The 25,204-nt window shown below is 34.1% G+C and overlaps 1 protein-coding gene across 2 annotated transcripts; it reads left to right on the top strand.

Moving 5' to 3' along the window:
* Positions 1–71: 71 nt before the first annotated feature.
* On the top strand, positions 72–25,204 carry Unc50 (Unc50 RNA binding protein). Of its 2 annotated transcripts, none has more exons than XM_069846200.1 (8): positions 72–248; positions 3,377–3,541; positions 4,992–5,143; positions 9,110–9,175; positions 12,242–12,362; positions 14,300–14,439; positions 15,296–15,397; positions 20,394–25,204. In XM_069846200.1, exons 2-8 carry the CDS (start codon positions 3,393–3,395, stop codon positions 20,528–20,530), a joined length of 867 nt encoding a protein of 288 aa, XP_069702301.1. In that variant the 5' UTR covers positions 72–248; positions 3,377–3,392; the 3' UTR covers positions 20,531–25,204. The 2 variants fall into 2 exon arrangements, with proteins under 2 accessions (XP_069702301.1, XP_069702302.1); XM_069846201.1 differs by having other exon boundaries at positions 74–248; positions 3,420–3,541.

Raw genomic sequence — 25,204 nt, 5'->3', positions numbered from 1 at the left:
CAACATGGTTGCCTATGGTTGCTATTCTGGTGTATATTTCTCTATAGTTGGCAATACTGTGACGTGTGCTTACTGCTCTCTGGTTATGAAGAATTTTATACGATGGTTACGAAGTGAAAAAGGACGTAAATGTGAATGGAGTGGATTTGAGTGATGAAGTGTCATTGGTTTTGGTGTGAAAGTTAAAAAGAACTATATTTATGTTTAGAAATAAATGTAAATATTGTGATATAAGCTGATGTAACTTGGTAAGTTTGAAGTTTTTCGAGTTTCGACAGTATTTTCGTGCAGTGTATGCCTATCACAGTTGGTGGTGTCACAATTTTGCATCACGAATGGTAATAAAAATAAGTTTATCTAAAAACTGTGAACAGTTAGTCTTTAAAATTGCTTTCACTGTAAATTTATAATGCCTATACAATACTTAACTTTGTTATCAAATCTCAATGTCAATGTCTAGAAGCATTGTTCTACTTATGTGGAGACCCAAAAGTTACTACAGTGTAATCACCAAAAAATAATCTTATCTTACTGGTTCTTTTTAATCACACCAAATTCTAAGCTTCATGATTCATTCTTGAATCAGCCTACAGCGTAGAAAGGCTACACAATAATTAATAAATGGTAAAACTATATTCTGGGGACTGTATTTTAATGACAGTATTTTACACAACTAAATGTAGCATTCGACAGAGTGAAGTATTTGTATGAGAGAGATGGTTCTTACTTGCATGTTGTAATCTCGTCCATTCCGCCCCCCCCCCCCAAGTAACTTATCTTACATAGAAATAATTTTGTAAACATCTACAAAACTCAAAAACAAACAGTCTATTATAGGCCTAGTAGGCCTACATTGAGATTGGCTGGAAGATGAAAGAGAACTGCTACACAATGATAAGAAAGTTGAAAATGTGACAAAAAAAATTTCCGCTCATTAATTGAAACCTTTGTAACCTTTGAAAATTTAGATAGCGCTTGTGCATAGCGCTGATTGTTGTCTTCTTTTTTTTTTTTTTTGTTTTGCCAACTTGTCAACTTTTTCATTGCCTTGTAATCCAGTGTGGGATGGAATCCATTGGAAGACAATTGTTTAAGGGCTTGCGTGATGTTATGTATTGGCAGTGACTGGGATTGTTAATTTGAAGTAACTGCTTGAATGACAACCATGGAATCTAACAATAGCATTGCTTTCTGATACGTGTCAGGTCGATAGATTTTATTATAAAAACTTCACATACAATAACAAATATTACACACAAACCGAAGGCCTACCCATGGGATCACCCATTTTCAGCATACTAACAGAAATATTCTTACACCATATAGAACAGACATACATACTAAACAAAGACAACAACAAACGCACAGACAACATCATATATTGGCACAGATACGTAGACGACATACTAATACTATACAAAAGAAACAAAAGACAGATCCAAAACCTGCATCAACACATAAACAAAATACACCCAAAGCTACACTACACATTAGAAACTGAAAACAACAAATCCATAAATTTTCTAGACATCACAATAACAAAAGTAGGCAACAAACACACATTCAAAGTATACAGAAAACCCACAACAACACACATACACAACACATCCAACCACCCCACACAACACAAACAAGCTGCAATCCGAACAATGGTACACAGACTACTCAACATACCAATGAATCAACAGGATTACAACGAAGAACTAAACACAATCAAATACATAGCATAAGAAAACGGATACAACCCTAACATAATAGACAACATAATACGTGAGACAAAACAAAACCACAAAAAAACAGAAGAATACAACACAAACACAAGAACACAAAAAATACATCACACTAACATACGAAAACAAAAACACACATAAAATTGTAACCTCATTCAAGAAATTAAACTACAACATCGCATACAGAACAAATAACACTCTACAAAAACATCTCAACACACAAACAACACATACAACCACACAGGCGTATACAAACTCAAATGTAACACCTGCAACAACTTCTACATAGGCCAGACAGGCAGATCATTTCAAACACGTTACAAAGAACACATCACAAATGCCAACCACACCTACAGAGACATCAACACAGACATGGAAATACTGCACATCCAACCAAAAAGCCAGAAACTCAACACACTGGAACAATATGAAATATACAGACACACGAAAACACACCCCAACGATATTCTCAACACAACTCAATTTCAAAACACATACACTCTTTGACTCTACACTACGAACGCACCCCACACAGGAAACAAGAGGCGCCAAGACCAACAACGACCAGTTCCGAAGATGACCGAAAATAGGTCGAAACATGTTAACAAGGTACGTTAAAATTTAACACAAGAAAGTTCATATCATACATATTCCGAAGTGATACAGTGTTAAAAGTTGTGTAATCAAGATGTATATAAAAACTTATTTTTCATAGGTTTTATTTATAGGCCTAGTCACTTTAACTGCAAGATTAATAGGTGTGGATTGGAGAGAGAGAGGAGACATTTAAGTAATCTATATGTGAAACAGGTCAAAGTCAGGATAGGAGAAGAAATATCAGAGGGAAGTGGACTAGGGAGAGGACGACAAGGATCCCTTTATCACCTACCTTGTTCAACATATACTTGCAGGAATAATTTCGAGGGAAAAATTGTTCCGAGGCCAGGCATCGAACCCGGGACCTTTGGTTAAACGTACCAACACACTACCAACTGAGCTACCTGGGAACTCTACCCAACACCGATCCAATTTTTCCCTCTATATCCACAGACCTCAAACTGGGCTGACAACCGTCAAGCAACCAACATTGAGTGCGCACTAACTCTGTGTGACTTAAATTGTGGTTTTCTGTAACGTACAGTGACGTGTATTATGCAAATCAAGCTTTCAGGTATAACTCCCTGAAAAATTGGATCGGTGTCTGGTAGAGTTCCCGGGTAGCTCAGTTGGTAGAGCATTGGTACGTTTAACCAAAGGTCCCGGGTTCGATGCCCAGTCTCGGAACAATTTTTCCCTCGAAATTATTCACATCAACTTTACAGGGAGTTATACCTGAAAACTTGATTTGCATAATACACGTCACTGTACGTTACAGAAAACCACAATTTAAGTCACACAGAGTTAGTGTGCACTCAATGTTGGTTGCTTGACGTTTGTCAGCCCAGTTTGAGGTCTGTGGATATAGAAGGAAAAATTGGATCGGTGTCTGGTGGAGTTCCCAGGTAGCTCAGTTGGTAGAGTGTTGGTACGTTTAACCAAAGGTCCCGGGTTCGATGCCCAGCCTAGGAACAATTTTTCCCTCGAAATTATTCAAATCAACTTTACAGGGAGTTATACCTGAAAGCTTGATTTGCATATACTTGCAGGACTTACTAAAGAACTATGTCGTGCGCTTGTCTCTGTTGGCAGGCATTTTTGGAAACCATGCAAACAAAGTATCAGACTTCACCTGTTCCAAGTCGAAGTCCATCATCCCTGAGCAATAACAATCTCCGAGGTGGTTCACCTCTTCCAGTCCCAGTTGCTTACAGGTATGTCAAAGAGAAGATAAAATACCTATATCAGATTTGTATATAGCTTTTCGAATGTTTTTCGAGCTTCTCAGGTTTGATTACAATGCTGTGTTGTGCACATATTAGCTGCTCCACTAAACTCTATACTCTTTTTCAATATTTCTGACCGGTATTGCTTTATATAAAATATTTATTCATAGGTTAGATTATTATGTGTATTTATTTTTTGTTTCATTGGTGATGGAACTTTAGCAGCACTGTATTTAATAATGTAATAATAATTTGCAAGAAAGAAAACAATATGTATGTTATAATGGAGGGCAATCAGATGTTTATTCAGTAACATCAGGTGTGCCACAAGGTTCGAACTTAGGACCACTTCTATTTCTTATCTTTATAAATGATTTACCAGATTGCATTAGCAACTCGCTTAGCTTATTATTTGCTGATGATTTAAAAATTTATATAAGTATTCATAGTTTAGATGATTGTTTATATCTACAGACTGATATAGATAAATGTTTGCAATGGTCTTTAGAAAACAAACTGCCTTTCAACATTACCAAGTGTAGTAGTATTATATCATTCACAAGGAAAAAGACATATCACAATTACATGTGTTCAATGGGATGTGCATTACTGAAAAGAGTGGAAGTTGTCAATGATTTGAGTGTTCAATTAGATAGTAAGTTAACTTTCGCATATCACATAAGTAATATAGTAGCATCAGCATATAAGTCTAGGTTTTAATATTAGAAATACAATAGGTTTTAAAAACGTCAAGGCATTAACATGTTTATATTCAAGTTTTGTTAGATCTAAATTAGAATATGCATCAGTTGTTTGGTCTCCCACTACTATTAAGTATAATACATTAATTGAAAATATACAAAAAAAATTTCTTAGGTTATTTCATTATAGACAAAATGGCAAATATCCACTACATGAAAATTATGTTCCATATACTATGCTTATGAAAGTGTACAATTATAATATTTTAAAATTACGTAGGGTTATTTACGACGTCATATTCCTTCATTAAATTGTAAATGAATGTAATTGCAATTAGTTAATCACTCTAGTCGAATTTGAAGTTCCTAATTATAGTAATAGAATTAATAAAACATTTTTTGAAGGTGTCCCCGGACAAATTACAGTACAAACAATACCATATATAGAAGTTGTTACTATTATAATAAGTATTTTAACAATTGTGATATTTTTAGTTTTAGAAGTACATTTATATCTGCCATAGTACAAAAAGCCCAATCTATATGCAATTTAGTTTAGTGTAATTTGCATAAGTTTTTTTTTAATTGCTACCTTTTTGTTATTTGTAAGTAGTTCACCCTTAAACTATGAAAACTAAATAAATAAATAAATGTGCAGATCTGTAACAGTTATCATCTTCAATTTTTTGTTTTTCTGTGTGTAATAAATGATTGATATTCAACTTTTTTTTATATAGATTGGACTGTATGACAGCAGCAGCAAAGAGATACAAGTATCTTCGGAGACTTGTAAAATTTCAGCAGATGGATTTCGAGTTTGCATTCTGGCAAATGTTATATTTATTCATTGCACCTCAGAAAGTATATAGGAATTTTCACTATAGAAAACGTAAGTACAGCAAGAATAATGGTTTTGTTATTGAAAAATTACGTTGTTAGATTAAGGGAGGCATACACCTTTAAGTACTTTTAAGTTACTGAAAAATTGCTGAAATTCGATATTATTTCCCTCAGCAATGAATAAATCTGTAACTTTGAAAATTTATATGCTGGCTATACAGCCGCTTTTGCAATTGAAGGTTGTTTTTGGAAAGTGACCAGTCTTATGGACTAGTGGTAAGAGTTCCTGACTACAGGTCGCAGGTTCGATTCCTGGTTAGAACACAGGTATTTTTCCTTAAAGGGGAATGTTCCTGTGTTCGTCCATGGTCTGAAAATTAGGTTAGGCTTAGGTTTAAGACCTCTCCTGGCATTTCATAATCATTCTATCATAATATCATTGGGGCAGCGTAAGTTAGTCTTCCAGGCGCCCAGCCTCAGAAGTGGACAGACCAGACCAGAAATGTCAAATGACAACCTAGTGGCATTTAGGGGAGGGGGGTTTGGAAAAACAACCATAGTCCAGAAACATAAATTTTCAGGAGAAACAAAAAGCTATCTGGCATGGGTGTTGTTGACACTTGAAGTATGACATTCACATGCCATTTCTTAAGGTGTTGTAGAAACTTGGGAAAACTGAAGTACATTGTAACTTAAATCACCTCATAGAAATACATGTGTAAATGTAGGGAAACTGTGGACAATGGTTGTTTTAAGAAAAAATTTTCTTTTGTGGCTGAAGTGTGCCTCTCCTTTAATCTTCTTTTTCTTTATTATATCCTGTTTCTTCTACTTTCGTTGCTTATGTTTCTTCCATGGGGTTACTTTTGCACCTAAAGATGACTCCATAACTAATACAATAATTCACGTGCTAAAGTATTTTTCTCTTAGGTAGCTTTTGCCGCATACATAAGAAGCATTAATGCCAATCAATTACATTTTAAAATTGTATGAGTAAATATGATGAGATATTTGTAAATCCTACCATCGTCCTGGACAATGGCTGTTTTCACAAAAAAAAAGTGTTTGGACTATAGTTGTTTTATGAAAGCCACTGAAAATTTCCACTCCTATAACAGAGGACTGTGGTGTTTTTTTCCCCACTAACGACTGATTCACTAGATGGCCGCTATATACATTCACCACATGCTTAATATCTCAAATTTGCATTATTGGACTTTTTTTTTTCTTCAATTGCATACTGTTCTCAGATTTAATGAATCTATTACAGTTATGGGTTGTTATAAATACAAAATGGTACCTGTAACGTTCGTTTATTCAAGTGGTTTGACTCAAACATTTTTTAAAATAGGTATTGCAGTGAAAATTTTCGTGGAATTGTATTTTATACTTATGAGCAAACCTACGTAGAACTATTGGTTTAACACTTATAGTTTATTTAAAAAAATACTTTTGACCTAATAATATTTTGAAAAATTTGACTTTATAATGGAAATAAAAATAAAAATGATTTCTAGTGAAGATATTTCAAAGATTCTAGATCATGTTGTTCATATGACATTCAGAAATAAATAGAAAAAGAATCGCTAAGAAATATTGATTTTCTGGAAATTATCAGGGAAACGGCATTTCAATGCACAAAATGCAGCTGCCATTTTGAATTGCTAATTATCCGTAACGGTAATAGTTATACTAAATCTTAAAATAGTATACAATTGCAGAAATGGTATATATTGAGCATATGAAATTTCAAGGTTACAGATTTATTCTTTGCTTAAAAAATATATATATTGAATTTCACCAATTGTTTGGTATTTAAATGTCCTAAAAGGTGTATATCCCCCCTTATGTATTGCATGATCTGCACGTTGGAATATTTCATTCTGTAGGAAAAGATTCTATTAATACACGTCACACTCCATTCGAACTCTATTACTCCACAACAATCCTTCATTTCTTCCATTGAGTTCTGATTATCTCCAGTTTCTGATTGCCATTTTCTAAGCTTTTAATCTCCATCATAGAGTCAATCTTGAGTTCACAAAGAATTATTTCGAGTAAATTTGTACCTGATGTAAACAAATGAGAGGAGAAGAGGTCTAAATCGAAGGAATATGTTTGACTCAAGTGATCTGTAAATACATGAACCCATAGTCAAAACATCTTCACTAGTAGTGACGCCTTTTGTTATCTCTTCATGCCCATTTCACAGTCACAAGATAAAGAACCAGTTCGTGATACTCTCTTTACTGGTAATGTTGTAGTCACCAGTCACAGGTATTTTGTTAATACTTTAGAAAAATTAATCAACCCTACAACAAAAACATAGCAAACTATATCATTCCAATCACTTATGCAAATTAAATGTTAAAACAATATAGAAAAAAAAACGGACCATGTAAGTAAGGAGTAATATGCAAGAATAAATAATAAGAAAGTGAGGATGAGCTTAGCATGGTGGAGGCTAGGAATATGGAAATTGAAAAACAGAAGGGGTACCGTAGAGAAGGATATATGCCCCCGTTGCAGCAATGGAGAAGACATGTTCCATATAGAATGTCAAGAAACAGACAATAAGAGCAAAAAGTGTGTAGACAAAAAAATGTTGGGTATTAGTAGATATTGGCATAGGTGGATAAATTGTAAAATAAGACAGATTTGGGGTGATATAGAATTGTAACACGTGTTTCTTACAGAAATATAATGGATGAATAAATATCATATATCATGTAAGGAGCCCCTGGAACAAATACACGCAGCAAGAAAGATGAAGTAGCATTATTTAGACTGAACACACATCATGATTGTTTGGTGGGCCATCTGCACAAAATTAACATCAAGGACTTTGCAGTTTGCATCATCTATAAAGACCCATTCTCCACCTTTTGTGCCCATTGTGATCTTATCTTCCTACTAGTATATATATATATATTAATATGTATTATTTCGTCCACACCTGTGAAGTAACGGCTAGCATGTCTGATCGCGAAACCAGGTGGCTCGGGTTCGATTCCCAGTCGGGGCAGGTTACCTAGTTGAGGTTTTTCCGGGGTTTTCCCTCAACCCAATATGAGCAAATGCTCGGTAACTTTCGGTGCTGGACCCCAGACTCATTTCACCGGCATTATCACCTTCATCTCATTCAGACGCTAAATAACCTAAGATGTTGATAAAACGTCGTAAAATAACCTACTAAAAAATGTATTATTTCTCTGATTCTTTTTGCATTTGTATCTGTAATTTTATTTCTATTTCTTATTTGCTTTTCTCTCTGCATTTGTTTCTTGTATATGTCTGTTTGTATTCTGGTGGTGTGGTAGAGAAAGCATGATGGCCTTAACTCTGCCAGATTAAATAAATAAATATTAAGTGCAATTTTATCTCAATAGATATGTTAATGGTAAAATTTTCAGTATGATGTGCAGTCAATACTGACAGCATTATTGGAGACATATTTTTTGAAGCCTGTAAACTCAGAAAGATCTGTTACCTTAACACTTTTTACAAATGGCGGGTACTTGATGGTTGAGTTGAGTTTGGAAGCGTGGAGTAATGTGGTCAGTGCGACGAACATCGCAGACGAAGCGAACACAAGAATTATGAAACAGATTGAAGCAGGACTGACTAAACATCATGGACTGCTGATAAGACCACCAAAAATTAATTGTTTTTGAACGAAAATTTCATCATGAATCTCTCACTAATAAAAATTAGATGTTGAAGACAGAACCTCATTTTTACAATTCTGGCAATTATGAGTGAGTTCACACTTGTTAATTCGTTCTGGCATTGTTCAGCAATTATCGACACATGATGTTAGCAGGCAGTAATAAAAGTGGAATATAAACAGAAGTGATACCTCCTCTGGCAACTAATTGAGGTTCATTAAGGAGTAAGCTTAAAAATGATTCCTTATAATAATGAATATTAAAATGACATTTTTGCTATTGTGAAAGTAATTTTCAAAGTAAATGTGAGTACCTGTAATATTAAACAGAATGTTTTTTCATTACAGAAACAAAATCACAGTTTGCTCGAGATGATCCAGCATTCTTAGTGCTTTTAAGTTTCTGGCTTTGTGGTAAGTGCTGTTTTGATATGGAACATCATTTTAAAATTAAGTTTTTATCCTTAAACTCGTTGCTATAGACAGTACATCTCACTTGACGATATGGTCAGAGGAAGAACAATTATTTGTATACATCTGAAGTCTGACTAGTGTAATATGTTACTAGTCAGTATTCAGTTCTGTTTTTAATTTTTTCTTCCAAAATTGAATTTCTAATGATCAACACATCTCTGCGTGAATTTTCATCACAGTTTTGTGTAATTCCCTGCCCTCTCTGAGGTAAGGGTTTGTCTTGCTTGGTTCCTCAGTTGATAAATATGTAATTTTATGTAATTGAATAATTAACAATAGAAAGGTGTTCAGTGCCAAAATTTAAAAAAAATGTGATATTTCACTAGAATGGTGCAAATTGCCAAGGAGCATTACATATCAAGAGGGCTAGGTCCACAGAAGATTGTTGTTGTTTTCTAATGCCAGGCGTTTGACAGTAAGTCATTTGACCTCTTGCACTCCAATATTTTTCAAAGATATTATCATGGTCAGCCAATGAAACACAGATTTTGAGGTGTTCTGAATCCATTTCTTGGTTTGAGTTGCACAATGGGCAGTTAGGGGACTGATATATTCCAATTCTATGCAGGTGTTTGGCCAATGTAGAGTGTTATTAAGACCATCAAAAGATGACAGTGGTGCAAAGTTACCAGGGCTCATAAAAATGGTACACAATGTGCCATTCATTGTGATTTCCCCTCCATTGTTTATTTGTCGTGTTAATAGTGAAGTTATGGCAAAAGGTATTATACCGCGGTGTTTTCTACGAACAGGAAGATCAGCGTAGGTAAATCTTATATACAACATAATACCTAAGTAATGTAGGGCTATGCATCACATACAAACATAATATATTGACTCTAGATGACATAGTTAGTTTGTTTTAAACTTGCAATTCGTAGTGTTAAAAATCCAGAAAATCGGAGAAATATCATTAAATTACCACATTTTCCTTTATTGTAAGTGGCATGAAAATGCAGAATAAAATGCAGTGAATTGACACCCAAGTAGAAAATAGCTTTATTTTGACCAAGATTATTCAACACTATCAACATTTTTGTTGAATCTCTTTACTTTTATACCAGTACGGCAATGTCAACACAAAACATATGATAATCATGATGAAAGTCTGCAATATTCAGTTCCGAGAGGTCAGGGTGATTTGCTTCCAATCTTTAAAACCACTTTAATGGAAGTATTTGCAGAAATTAATAGATCTGTGAATAATAAATGGATCATAGTGCCTACAAAATGTTTATGGGGCTTAACACCTTTCATAAATATTGTGCAGTTTGTTTGTTTGTCAGTGTGTTAATTTTAGTAGTATCATCAAACTATTGATAAAGATTGGTGAAAAGTTGTCGTAAGTATTATCAATTCAGTTCTAAAAAATATATTCTTAAAATTGCTCAAGAGCGAACGTTATTTATTAATAAAATGCTGTTCATAAATTTGGCACTTTGCATTTTTCTACTGTTAAGTATCGAGTTATTGTATTGTTAATCCCTGTAAATTATATGCTTTTATTACTCTGGCTTCTTGCTGTATACAGTGAAACCTCTCCTTATGGACACCCCCAAAATACGGACACTCCTCATATACGGACAGATTTTTATGTCCCAACTGAAATAATATAGAAATAATGATAAATTTAACTCTCGTTTACGGGCATTCTCAGACACGGACATGGACAGCTGTTTCACAGCCCTAAAGCTTGCTTTACTTCCTGACTGCGGACAGAACTTGGATTTCAAGACCTAATGTGTTACGAAGATGGAAAATTTAGTTTTGAGAACTGTACAGAAATTCCTTAACATGAAAGAAGACAATAAGGGTCTCGTAGGCTACCACTAGCCCAGCCGGCTACCCCTTGTTAGCTGGAAGCGGATGGATAAACAAAGTCATAAAATTTAACCTGTCTGATGGGTCTAAGATTACCGTGATCGTGAAATTGTATTCGACACATGATGGGGTTCATAGGATTATTCTTTTCACTTCAATCAGTGTACTGTTTCGAGAGACAAGGCTCCTGAACGTAAAGGTTAAGTTGAAAACTGTAAATTTTTGTTGTTGTTTTCTAATGCCAGGCGTTTGACAATAAAGTCATTTGACCTCTTGCACTCCAATATTTTTCAAAGATATTATCATGACCAGCCACTGAAGCACAGATTTTGAAAACTGTAAATTACAGTACTGCATAACTGTAGCCCTAGAATAAAATTGCATGGCACAGTACTGTATTTTCCTTTTTTGGTCTTATCTACTGTAGTTCAAAGTTGCAAAGAATTTACTGTAGTATACTGTACTAAGAGGGATGAAGTTACAAGAGAATGGAGGAAGTTACACAACGCAGAGCTGCACGCATTGTATTCTTCACCTGATATAATTAGGAACATTAAATCTAGATGCTTGAGATGGGCAGGGCATGTAGCACGTATGGGCGAATCCAGAAATGCATGTAGAGTGTTAGTTGGGAGGCCAGAGGGAAAAAGACCTTTAGGGAGGCCGAGACGTAGATGGGAAGATAATATTAAAATGGATTTGAGGGAGGTGGGATATGATGGTAGAGACTGGATTAATGTTGCTCAGGATAGGAATCAGTGGCGGGCTTATGTGAGGGCGGCAATGAACCTCCGGGTTCCTTAACAGCCAATAAGTAAGTAAGTAAGTATACTGTACTGTATTTAGTATTAAACTACAGTAATACGTTTAATTTAAAGTGTGAAGGGATACATAATGCATATTATAAATTTACTGTTAGATTGGGGAGCCTCCCTCTCAATAAAGGACACCTCCCAGATGCGGACAGATTGTTATGTCCCTTCGATGTCCGTAAATGAGAGGTTTCACTGTATATTGTATAATTAAATTATTTTTGTACTAATTAGGAGGAAACTGGTCTGCTGCATTAAGCCCAGACTTGGTACATTAGTAGAATTCTTATGTAAGGTTTTAAATTACATACTGCAATATTCTTCATCTTTGATTGAGAAATATTACAGGATTAATTTTTATTTTTATTTACAGCATCTTCGGTTGGTTTTTCTCTTGTACTCAGACTTGGTTTCTGGGGCTTTGTCAAGTTCCTCCTGTATGTTATATTTGTAGACTGTATAGGAGTTGGACTCCTCATAGCCACATTGTTCTGGTAAGTGTTCTCAATTCCTTATCAGTAAAGAAGAATTGAGCAATCAGAACCTAACAATTACATTCAATAGTGCTGAAAATCGATCATGATAAAGAGAGAGAAATCTTTTGTGTTTGCTGTGTGGTATACATTGATACTTGATCTGTTGACTTTCCATCTTGAACATCTAGGGACATTTTGACAGAGAGATTCATTCCTAAATTATTATAATATACTCCACTAATTGTGTTTCTTTCTTATTGATTTTACTCGACACAGAAATAGTATTTTCAGAATTCATTGCAAAATATGTAATATTGGGAATGCATTTCTTTTATGAATTTTGTTTACTTTATTTATTTTTTATAGCAACACTCATTTATTTCAATATAATTTCTTTAGTCCCTTCAGTGACACTCTAACTCAATTAAATTGTAAAAACTGTAGTTTCAAAGAGAAGTAATATGGTGAGATGAAAAAGAATTATACAGGGTGAACCATAAGTAATATCAATAATTTCAGGGGATTATTCATTAAGATATTTAAACAAATAAGTTTAATACAATTTTGTTCGTTTTTGCTTCTTTTTCGAGATAAGAATTGTTTTATATGAAACGTTCCATAGCATGTTTTGGGAAAGCCATTGATGTAATTCCCAATATATACTCAGTCAATTTAAGAGAGCAGTGTATTATGATAATAAATTATTGAAAAAAATGTTAGTTTTTTTCCTTCAAATGTGCAGAAATTTGATCCGAACAAATGTAACTTTTCGTTCTGCAAAGGAATTTTACAATGTTACATTTGTTCTTATCAAATTTCTGCAAATTTAAAGAACAAAACAAATTCTTTCAATCATCTATTATCATAATATACTACTGTCTTAAAATGACTGAGCATATTGGTCCAGTTTCTTCAACCTTTGTTAAATTATAACAGTGTGTTATTCCATTTTAACTGTAAACTTAACAATTGAAGTATTTCTTCAACTACTGTTAGTACTAACAGGCTGTTAAAACCTATGTTAATTTAACTGCCCAATTTCATGCAGTTAAATCATTTAACTCTCTGGTAGCATAGAAGTATCAAATATGGCTGGTGCGTTAGATGTTGAACTTATATATCTGGATTATTTAGAAAATGATATCCATGAATACATAAACAGAGGGGATGATTTCTGTGATTTGACAGACCAGAAGTTCATACAAAGGTATAGGCTATTTTCTGCCAAGCCCTCTTTTCGCTTTCAACTTAGATCCGTTTGTTTGGTTATTCTCATTAAGGTTTCTTTCGAACAAAGAGAAATTAGTCCCACGATTTCTTTTTGTTCCAGTGTTTTCCATTTCACAATAGCAATACCAATACGCCGCTCCACGCTATTGTGATACAGACGAGGAAAGAAGCAGAAATCAAACCTGAGAGAATAGAAAGACTTCTATCCTCTCTGAATCAAACAACGGAAACAAGCGAGAATCGAATTGTCAGAGTTCAGAAAACAGAAGTGAGCCTATACTTGGTTATAGATTATGGTTAAACTCTAGAATCTCTGGTCTTAACAGAAAGTTAACAAACAGAATGTTAAAATGTGAAATGTAAAGTTGAAGAAACGCAATATTTTTAACAACAATTCATACTTTTAACTTACAGTTAATTAACGCTATGTTAGGTGCAATTTAACAAAGGTTGAAGAAACTAGGCCATAGGGAATTAAATCAATGGCTTTTCCAGAACACGCTATGAAATGTTTCGTATAAAATTATTTTTATCTAGAAAAGGCAACAAAGCAAGCAAAATTGTATTAAAGTTTTTTGTTCGAAATATCTCAAAAGAATAACCCATTGAAATTGATTTACATAACTTACGGTTCACCCTGTATATACATAAATATATACATATAATATATGTATATTCCTGTTATTTGTAGAGTATTGTATCATGTGGATAACTTTATGTTCCAGGTTTGTAAGCAATAAGTATCTCATCAAGCCATCATGCCAGGATCAGGACGTTGAATGGGGATATGCATTTGATGTCCATCTCAATGCATTTTTTCCCTTGCTTATAATTCTTCACGTATTTCAACTCTTTTTCTACAATGGTAAGTTTAAACTTTAAAATCGTGAACTTGATAAGCTGAATTTTAATTCTATTTAAAGATTGTATACATTAAAGAAGTAAAATACAGAGTGTCCAGAGATATAGTCCATGATTATAAGTAGACATTACTGCCAATATGCACTAGAAAAAACATCTGACACATGTTCGTGCTTCTTACAGACACCCAGAGTATGATCTTTGTGTTGCGTGACAAACATCAAGACAATATTCCCCACTCTTACCACCATGCTTCAGCATATCCACTTTGATGTACTTAATGACAGTCGTGATATCAAATCACATATGTTGCAGATTCTGAGACAGTAGGGGTACATAGACGTTATCTTTTATGTAATCCCATAAATATAAATGGTAGTCAAGTCCGGGGACTTCGGTGGCCACTTACAGAATACGTTATCTCTGTCTCCAGCTTGCCCAATCCACCTCCCTGCCGGTTGAACATTGAGATGTCAGTGGAGTAGTGCTCCATCTTGCTGGAAGAGGAATTTGTTCCCCTCTTCGACCTGTTCGCCATTGAATCAGTATATCAAGATAATTGTGACTAGTAATGGTACCGTCCAGGAGAAGAATGGGCCATACACTCTCCATTTTGATATGACACAAAAGAAGCTCCATAATGACATGTATATTCTCTCTGCCCCAAATCCTGACATTGAGCTTGTTAACTTCTACACAGTTATTGTGATGATATATGATAGACAAAAACGAAAATGCCATTTTTTGAATATGTTAGTCATGCAGTAGCATGACTGCACTGGTTAGTGATAAATATGAATAATGTATTGGAGATATCTGTGCACTTCGACTTCAGTGGAATTTTCTTTTTTTGATTTCAGTGTTGATTAGTCATGAATGGTTCGTGTCAAGATTGTTTGGCAATTCACTTTGGCTGATCGCACTTGGCTACTACATCTATGTAACATTTCTGGGATATAGCTGTAAGTATTTCATACATTTATGATACCACATGATTTGTTGTTACTTATAACACTAAGTCACATTTCATATGCAGTTTGTAAGAAAAAAGATAAGCTCACAGTGGAAGATATGCTGTTCTTACAGCAATGGTAAACATTTGCTCATTTCTCAGAAGATATTAATTTTAGAATCCATGTTTATAGGACTTTTATTTCTTGCTTTGATGAATACTATCTCCTCTCTAAATATTTTAATCTTTTTTCGGAACAGCCTATATTATTAAATCTTCTTCTCAGATAGACTTGCCCGTTGTTACTCATAATCTAACGATCTGTTTGGAAAATAGCCTCCTCTAAATAATAACTATACTAAAAGCCAGGTTATGAACCGACTAAACCGGAAGCAACGTTCTGTCGGTCTCTTTCTGAGCTCTGTTGCCACATAGTGGCGCGAGATTCAAAGCGTGTTCAGTGTTTGTCACCGATATGTTTAAAATAACTACTGTATATAGTTCTAGATAACACTATCTACAATATTGGTAATTAAAATTACTGTTTTTAAGAAAGCACGAGCTAATGACGCTGGTACGAAATGCGACTCGTAATGCACGTGGTACTGCAAATGAACTGGCTACACTGTCTCCGCGATTCCGTTGCCAGATTTTCGTTAGCAGACGACATTTTCACGCGAGGTCCAATGAAAAGCTCCGTTCTCGTTCTTCCCTCCACCCCCCCACACTCAACGTGCCATCACTGCACAGGCTACCCCTCTAACCCGCACTTTCCTCTCACCATTCCAACTACTTCCTGTTTCGTCAGTTCATAACCTGGCTTTTAGTATAGTATCTGCTATATCTAGCAAAAAAAAAACGCTAAGTTTGCAACACTGATCATTCAGCATCAGTCCCATTTCCTGCTAATATTACTTAAATGCTGTTTAATGGTAATGGCAAGTGGTGTAACTACATTACCACCTTACCAATTCACTGTATAACACTGAAGAAAATTCTCGAAGAAGTAAGTTTTAAGAGTAAACGTACATAGACCTAATATAAGAGAAAACGTAATAAACATCGCAAAAAAATACGAAGTAAAATTCGAAATATTCTTTGTGTAATGTAAGTTTTTCGTTGATTTTCTTTTAAGGGGACATGCTACTGAGATTTCTAATCTCCACAATTTTGATTGTAAGTTTTTGAAATTTTAAAATCGAATAGATGTTGATGAGTTACATGTGCACAATTATTTTCAAAATTTTATGTTGAAAAATGTACTCAGAAAAAGATAAAATATAAAAAAGTGTTTATGATTTTAGTAAACAAATATCTGGGTCTCATATAAAGATAATTTGTTTCTTAAACTTTTAAAATGATGCTAAGACTACCTACAATGAAATGGTGCATGGGTTTGTTCCTAGTCTATACAGTTCATCAGTAAAAAAAATTAACTTTTAACATTGACCAAAATTGACGAAAACTCAGTAGCGTTTGACCAAAATTGACGAAAACTCAGTAGCGTGTCTCCTTAAATTCGGGTGCCCATGTTATTGATATCTTAGGTGCTTGCAAAATTAATGTAGACACTCAGGGCGTGTGTATATCTGCTTATTTGCAAATTTGGTATAAACTTTTATAAAGCTAAGTTGAACAAGTTCTTTTGACATGTCCAAAGAACCAGTGTAACCTCCTTGTGACATTGAAGGATTTACAGTTGGATATTTTCCTCACTATTCTCATATGATATGATATTAATTTATTCCACCAGCTTACATCAGACGTGATGGCCCTTCACATTTCTGTATACGGTGGCATCACTCCCTTGGATACATATTGTGCTTACAATTTCTTTTAGCATACGGCTATTACATATAAATGACCCTGATCACTTTTCTACCACTTCTCTCATCTCTGTTTCACCTCCCTTCTTTTTCTACTTACTCCCTTTCTTTCCCATTTATTCATCTTATTCTCCCTAATCTCATTTAACTAAACACCCACTTCTCTCTATTCCTTATTAATTCTTCCCAACATTGTTTACATTAAGTTGAACTCTACCATAATTGTCATCCTATTCATTCACTTGAATCACTAACATTCACTGATCATTTATTTCAGCTAATCTAATCTCTATATTTTCCGACAAACTAGTTTCTACAATTTCATTACAATTCCACTCCCACTCTCTTTATTATATTTGGATCACTACTTAACATCACTTCCTTGCTAATATTCGTATCTTTCTCATCCTTTTTCACTATTAGTCCCTTGTTTTACTGTATTTTCAGTCACCATCACCATTTTCACTTTAACACTTTCCTGTGTTTTGTCACTCATGTACCTCTTAAGTTATACTCTGTCTGTTCCAAAATATGGTATATAATTTATTTCCAAGAAATAGTCTGCCCAGGCATCCTGGGTTGCCAAAAACACAGAATAACACCCATATAAGAATAGTAACGATTACAGTAAAATAGAAGAGTCAAACTGAAATGTGAACTAGGAGCTTAAATTTAAGAAATAATAAATTTGTGCATATATTGTAACAATCATACACTAACAGAAAGAGGGGGGGAGGGATTATGATGTTCTGTATAAATGATTTTTCAGAATTGCCACAGACCCTTTAATGCTAGAAGTAATTTTTTTTTGGAATGATGTCATGGATGCCAAATGTTTTGATCGTGGGATGGTGCCCCTCGCTCCGATCATTAAACCATGTACTTCCCAGTTGCCTTCCATCTGATATTTTTCTCGAAAATACGGAATAGTAGGCTCATAAATTTGTTGTTTCTCTTTGTTGATGTCATTTATTCTGTTCCAAAATATGGTACTGGTATACATTTGTTAAAGTTCTCAGTAATATAATGTAACTTTAATGCATCTTCTAGATACTTATTTGTATGATAACTTAACATAAGATAAAGCTAATAAATAAAGTACATTTCATTCTATGTGATGTCAAAGTAATGAAAGAAAAAAACAAACATTGTTTTGAGGGAGGCCAATTAACATAAAAACTGCAATAAATTACAACCCGTTTCTTTACGACTGTTGTGCCTTGGATGTCTATTCATAATTGATTGGGTTGTTGTTCCATTTTCTGTAACAGGAACGCCACAGCAGGTGCCCATTTGATTTCTGTCCATAATGAACTATTTAAATATTATAGTTTGATGCACTACAGAAGATTTAGAAACATTCACAACTGCACTGTCTGATAGTCCCTTCACTACTGAACAGAATACCACACCGCGAAACATTTCGTGCACACATGCGCAATAATCAAACTTGTTTTCTTTGTTACTATACCATATTTTGGGACAGAAGGAGTAACTTTTCTGTCCCTTACTTTTTTTGACTTCTTATCTCACTTTCTTCGTAACTGCTGACTCATAATCTTCCTGCTGGTTTCACTGAACTTCTTGCTGTTCTCAGCTCCTCTTCGATGTAATTCTCATTATGTCTCTTCTTGTAATTTCTTGTTTCTCCCAAAAATCTTACTTTGCTTAAATGTTGTGCTCATATGGTCCTTTATAAAATCATTGATCATTGAACCTACCTGCTGAATTTGTACGTATTGTATTGTATTTATTAACATTCCATGGTATTCATACATTGCTTACAGCTAGAATATGGAACAAGTCAAAAAACTTAATACCATTATAAAATCTTAATTTATAGTCACAGTCTAGATGAAATATATACAGATGAGATTTACAATATAGTCTACTAGTACAACACAAAGTTTTAGTATCAATTTCATGAAGTGTTATTGAATGTCATGAATTCACCTACAGAATAGAAGGCGTGAGAAATTAGGTACTTATTCAATTTGGCTCTAAATAGTTTTATGTTTTGAGTTTCATTTTTTATATCAATAGGGAGGCTGTTAAAAATTTTTACTGCCATATAATGCACTCCTTTTTGATAGCACGATAGACTAGCCGATGGAGTATGAAAGTCATTTTTTGACGTGTATTTATGCTATGAACTGTTGAATTAGTTACAAAGTTTTCACGATTGTATACGAGGAAGATTATTAATGAAAAGATATACTGACAAGCCATGGGCATTATTTGTAGTTTTTTGATTTGGCACCTACTATTATTCTAATTACTCTTTTTTGTAATAGAAATATATTGTTACTATGTGTGGAATTTCCCCAGAATATTATTCCAAAACTCATTACTGAGTGGAAGTATGCAAAGTATATTGTTTTTAAGGTATTGATATTTACTATCTTTTGCATAGATCTAATAGCAAAACAAGCTGAATTTAGTTTGAGGGTAATTTCTTTAATATGATTTTTCCAATTTAACACATTATCGATTTTTAAGCCAAGAAATTTGGTTGTTGTTGTTTCTAATAGGGATCTATTATTAATTATTGCGCTAGACATTTGCGAGGTTGAATTTGGACAGGATTTAAATTGAATTATGTTAGTTTTGTTACAATTTAATACCAATTTATTGACTGAGAACCAGTCACATATTTTGGAGAGAATTTCCTCTGTTGAAGATTGGAATGTGTTGGAGTTATTGGCTGTAATTACTATACTTGTGTCATCTGCAAATAATATGGGATGACCTATATCTTTTATTAGGGGGGCAAGATCATTTATAAACACTAGAGAAAGTAGGGGACATAATATTGATCCTTGAGGAATTCCATTATTAATAGTTCCCCATGTCGATGAAGATTTCATAGTTGTATTGATTTCGACTTTCTGTTTCCTATCTATGAGATATGAGTGAAACCATTGGTGTGCAACACCTTAATTCCATAATAATCTAATTTATCTAGCAGCATTTTATGATTTATACAGTCAAATGCTTTGGATAAATGACAGAAAATCCCTCCAACTTGTAATTTTTTATTAACTGCCTCCAGAATTTTGTCAGTTAAACTAAATGTTGCATTTTCTGTGCCTTTATTTTTCCTAAATCCAACTGAACACTGTACACAAACTTCACACACTGTAGTCCCTTCAGTTATATAATATTTAATGTTTCATACAGGTCTGCCAATCCTGCACAGGACACATCTGCTGTTATATCCTTTGACAGCACTGTTACTGATATATGTGGTGACAGTAGCTATAGGGTGGAACGTAAGTCAGACAGTTATGGACTTCTATAAGTATCGAGTGTTGTGATTTGTTGTATTCTGTGTGTCGACACAAGAAACAATAATAATGAACACACAGTAATTGAAGTATTTAAGTTCATATGATACAAGTATACAGCCACTATAGTACCGGTACCTCAATGTTATCTTCCTTGTATCTGCTGTATAATAATTTATTCATCCATCAGCATTGGAACTTCAAGATTAAAATCATTATTAGCCTATGTTAGAGTAGCCTTAAGTGACAGATGGATAGAAGAGTGCATCCATTATCTCTTATACAGTTAGGGTGACCAACTCTCTTGTATTTTCTGGGAACTCCCATATTTGAACTAATATTTTTGGATCCTCCCAGTTCTCATATTGATTCCATTATCAAACAAAGAATACAGTTCAGTTCCGGTGATCCTGTAATCTTTAGTGTTACTGTGTGTGTGTGCACATATGATAATAAAGAGTTTTTTTTTTTTTTTTTTTTTTTTTTTTGCAGGATAACAAATTAAATGTGCTACAGCATCTCGTTGGCAAATATAAATACATTAAAACTGGGAAGCAATGTACTTTTAAATATTATTGTACTAAAAATTGTGAACTAAATAATATGAATGATTTTACCTTGAGAAGATAATGTTATTATTTAACTATCTCACCAGAAGTAATTGCTAAATTACTATAAATTGATTTAAGGGACCATTACTTGCTTTCAGTCGTCTGATGATTCATTTATATTATCAGTCTGAGTAGCACAGTCGGTATAGCACTGGCCTTCTATGCTCGAGGTTGCAGGTTCGATGCTGGCCCAGGTCAATGGCATTTAAGTGTGCTTAAATATGACAGGCTCATGTCAGTAGATTTACTGTCATGTAAAAAAACTCCTGCGGGACAAAATTTCGGCACATTGGCAATGTTGATATAATCTCGGCAATTGCGAGCGTCATTAAATGAACTATAATCTTATTTATATTTAAAATTCAATTAACGAAACGATTTGTTGAAATTCTGTTCAACTGATAGTTTTGTAAGGCAAATATAAACCATTCCATCAATGAGTCCAGGCTTTACACCCCTAAAAAAATTGTACTAAAATTTGTCGTGACCAAGTCTCCCATATTTTTGTAGAAGTTGGTCACCCTATATACGTACAGTGTGTATACAAAGCCAAGCAGAGCAAGTGAGTAGCTGACACTTGCAACTGGAATTAAGTTGGCAGCATGTACTTTCACATTCATTCATTCATAATTTTATGTCCAAGGGTATTTTCCGCCTTCTTAATTTCCACATATGAATCGTATATCTTAGCATTGTTTAACTTATTCTGCCCCGAACTTTTCTTTGCAACAAAATTGTTCTTTTCTTTGGTCATTTTCTGAATTATTGCAATTCAGAAATTATTGGTATCGAATTTTTGAATAATTAAAATGGAACTACAGTAAAACTTCTTTTATATGTTTTGCACTTAAATTTTTCACACTTACTCGTTTACAGTTATTCGTTTTTTTTTTTTTTAGGTCCCAGCGGAATTCATACACTGTATTTAACATGTTAATTTATATTTCATGTACATTTTTTTGTATTTATATGAGCATATTTTAAACCCCGGAAGATGCAAAATGTTATTTAAATGTTCTAAATCAGTTTTGTTCAAAATTTGGTTTTCTGTGAAACTGTAGAAATGCGTAAGTACAGCACATTTTCATAATTAACAAGAGGTCACTTTAAAATTCGCAGAAATTCGAAGCTGTCCATGCTTATTCTAGTATGTGCTTACAACTTACTTGTGGCTTTTAAGTTACCTGGAGGTTCATTGCCACTCTCACATAAGCCCACCATCGGTCCCTACCCTGAGCAAGATTAATCCAGTCCCTACCATCATATCTAACCTCCTTCAAATATATTTTAATATTGTCCTCCCATCTACACCTTGGCCTCCCCAAAGGTCTTTCCCCTCAAGTTTCCCAACTAACACTCTATATGCATTCTTAGATTCACCCATACGTGCTACATGCCCTGTTCATCTCAAATGTCAGGATTTAATGTTCCTAATTATGTCAGGTGAAGAAGAATACAATGCGTGCAGTTCTGCGTTATGTAACTTTCTCCATTCTCCTGTAACTTCATCCCTCTTAGCTCCAAATATTTTCCTAAGCACTTTATTCTCGAACATCCTTAACCTCTGTTCAGCTCCAGTAAATCAGTTATGCACAAGTGGAAAAACTCATGGCTTGTCACAAAGAGGAAAAAAGAAAATTTAAACAATGAGGATCTGATGCCAAAACTGTTATCACACTGAATGCAACTATTTTAATACCTCTCCAAACTGAAAATATTTTCTTGTAAAAATTATGGAGTAGTGAACACAATTTGAAGGCATGGTTTATTCCTTAGGAGCAAATAAAAACAATTAGATCACATGGAAAGAACAAGGTAAGTCAATTTCGTAAACTTTTCTGAATTGTAGTTGGAAAAGTAATACATCAGCTAGCTTTGATTCTAATGAGCTAATATTTCCTTGCATTCTTCAAGAATATATGTTATAAATTGAGTATTTTATTGTAGACTCAAAGATGACTTAACTTGTTCTTTCCATATAAGTCTTCAAATGCTATTTCAGGTGTTATTAAATGCCATTTGGTTATATATTTTTCTTACACATTCTTTTCTTCGGATCCTGATAAAAACTTATAAATTAACTTTTACTGTAATTAATGAAATTATTACTTACTTAATGGCTTTTAAGGAACCCGGAGGTTCATTGCCGCCCTCACATAAGCCCGCCATCGGTCTCTATCCTGAGCAAGATTAATCCAGTCTCTATCAACATATACCACCTCCCTCAAATCCATTTTAACCCTTAATTGGTGAGGTGGTGGCTGTGAGTACCCCAGCCATTGTAAGAAAAGAAGCCTGCACCAGGTAGATGTGCGGAGATATATTTTTTTTCATTGCTTATTAAGCTACCTTCTTTTCTAATTTCGAAGAAAATCTAGTTAAAACAAATAAAAGTACTTGATTATATAAATTAAAAACTCAGTTTGATTATCTGAGTGCTACGATACAAGTTTCTAAGTTGGGGTAAGTGCAACCCCCACCTCACCAGTTACGTGACTAGAAAAATACTTCACCACTTACGGGTTAATATTATCCTCCCATCTACGTCTCGGCCTCCCCAAAGGTCTTTTTTCCTCCGGCCTTCCAACTAACACTCTTTATGCATTTCTGGATTCGCCCATACATGCTACATGCCCTGCCCATCTCAAACGTCTGGATTTAATAATGTAATTATTAATAAAATTTACAAGTAAAATTATTCACTATAGTTACAGGAGATATTGGATGTCTTTCCTTGCTGTTGAAGGCAGAGTTCAACCTGTTTACACTTATTTCCTAAGTTTCTTGATTGCTTGGTTTCACGTATTTAGTTATTTAACTTTAAAATCGTAGCCTATCACTTCTTACATCATTGTCAACTCCTCAGATTATTTTCTTTGGGGTGCGACAAAATCTATGTATACAAGAACAATCTAAGGACAATCAGACTCTTAATTCGTGAACAACTGTAAATTTATATGGATGTAAGTTGAGTATTCTTATTACAGCATTTTGTGCTGTCCAGAAAGACTTAGTCTTCTTCATTCTTCTGTTCAGAGGTCGTGCAAATGAAGTAATGACCCTGATAGAAAGTAGTACCAATTTGCTAACTTCATACCTGCTGCTGTTAGGCAAACTACCCTGCTTGGGTCACTGCAGGGAGACTTTGTATACATACAGTATTACCTCTGCATTGCTTTCTTTCGCCAGCAGTTAGATGTACATTTCAAGCATCATTGGTTCAGATATTGCTATGTTGCAGGGAGCACTCCTGTTCAATTTTTTTAATAAAATATAATGTTGCGTGAGATATTATGGCAACAGTAGGCAATAGATACAGATGGTCGCAGAACAACTTGTAATTTACAAAAAGAGGGAGAGAATGAATGCCTAAAGAACTGTTCAGAATCATCCATCTATCACTTCTGGCTAGACTTAATAGTGAAGTAATATTATTGCTTTGTTGCATTAAAGTCTGTCCAACCAAAGAATAAAGTGATGTAAACACATGTACGTGGTCTCGAGATCTCTGAATTGACATTGACTTTTTTTTTTTTTTTGACCATGTGAACAGATCTGTTGATGTTCTATGGTTTACATAATTTTTTTCTTTCACTGGACAGAGTATAAATAAATTCAGTTTAATGTGAATTACGCTCAAGATTAATTCACGTTCATCCTATATTTATGTAGTGGAAATCAAAATAAAACGTGGAGGGAACTGGCTACATAGAAGCAAGCACCAATGTTAAGATTCAGTATAACGATACCCTTATTTAATATTCATTTTTATGATCTTTGCCAAGAAATCTTAACAGTGATTGTGAAGTGTGTATAGATTTATTTACTATTAATACGTACAGTATGTAAGTAGAAAGTGTATGGCGACTGACGTGCTTTTGTTTGTGAAGTGAATTGTACAGTTTATAAGAGACAATCTTCTAGGTTCTTCGTCATAACATCTTCAGTAATGGTCATGTTGTCACAAGCAAGTTTTAAAGAGAACAGATAATATTGTTAAAAAAAGTACTGTAATTATTTTTATTTCTTATATTATAATGTAAGTAAGTGACCAATGAATATACATTTTTCTTTTCACGATCTTAATAACTTA

This window comes from Periplaneta americana, chromosome 14, assembly GCF_040183065.1.
Source record: "Periplaneta americana isolate PAMFEO1 chromosome 14, P.americana_PAMFEO1_priV1, whole genome shotgun sequence".
Taxonomy (NCBI): Eukaryota; Metazoa; Arthropoda; class Insecta; order Blattodea; family Blattidae; genus Periplaneta; species Periplaneta americana.
This window is presented reverse-complemented; position numbering and strand designations above follow the sequence as displayed.

Excerpts from the sequence above, each read along its gene's own strand:
- Unc50 (XM_069846200.1), top strand. The coding sequence starts at position 3,393 with ATGTCGTGCGCTTGTCTCTGTTGGCAGGCATTTTTGGAAACCATGCAA. Across the intron at positions 9,176-12,241 it reads TTTAAGTTTCTGGCTTTGTG|CATCTTCGGTTGGTTTTTCT; the intron begins GTAAGTGCTGTT and ends TTTTATTTACAG. Across the intron at positions 12,363-14,299 it reads CTCATAGCCACATTGTTCTG|GTTTGTAAGCAATAAGTATC; the intron begins GTAAGTGTTCTC and ends TTTATGTTCCAG.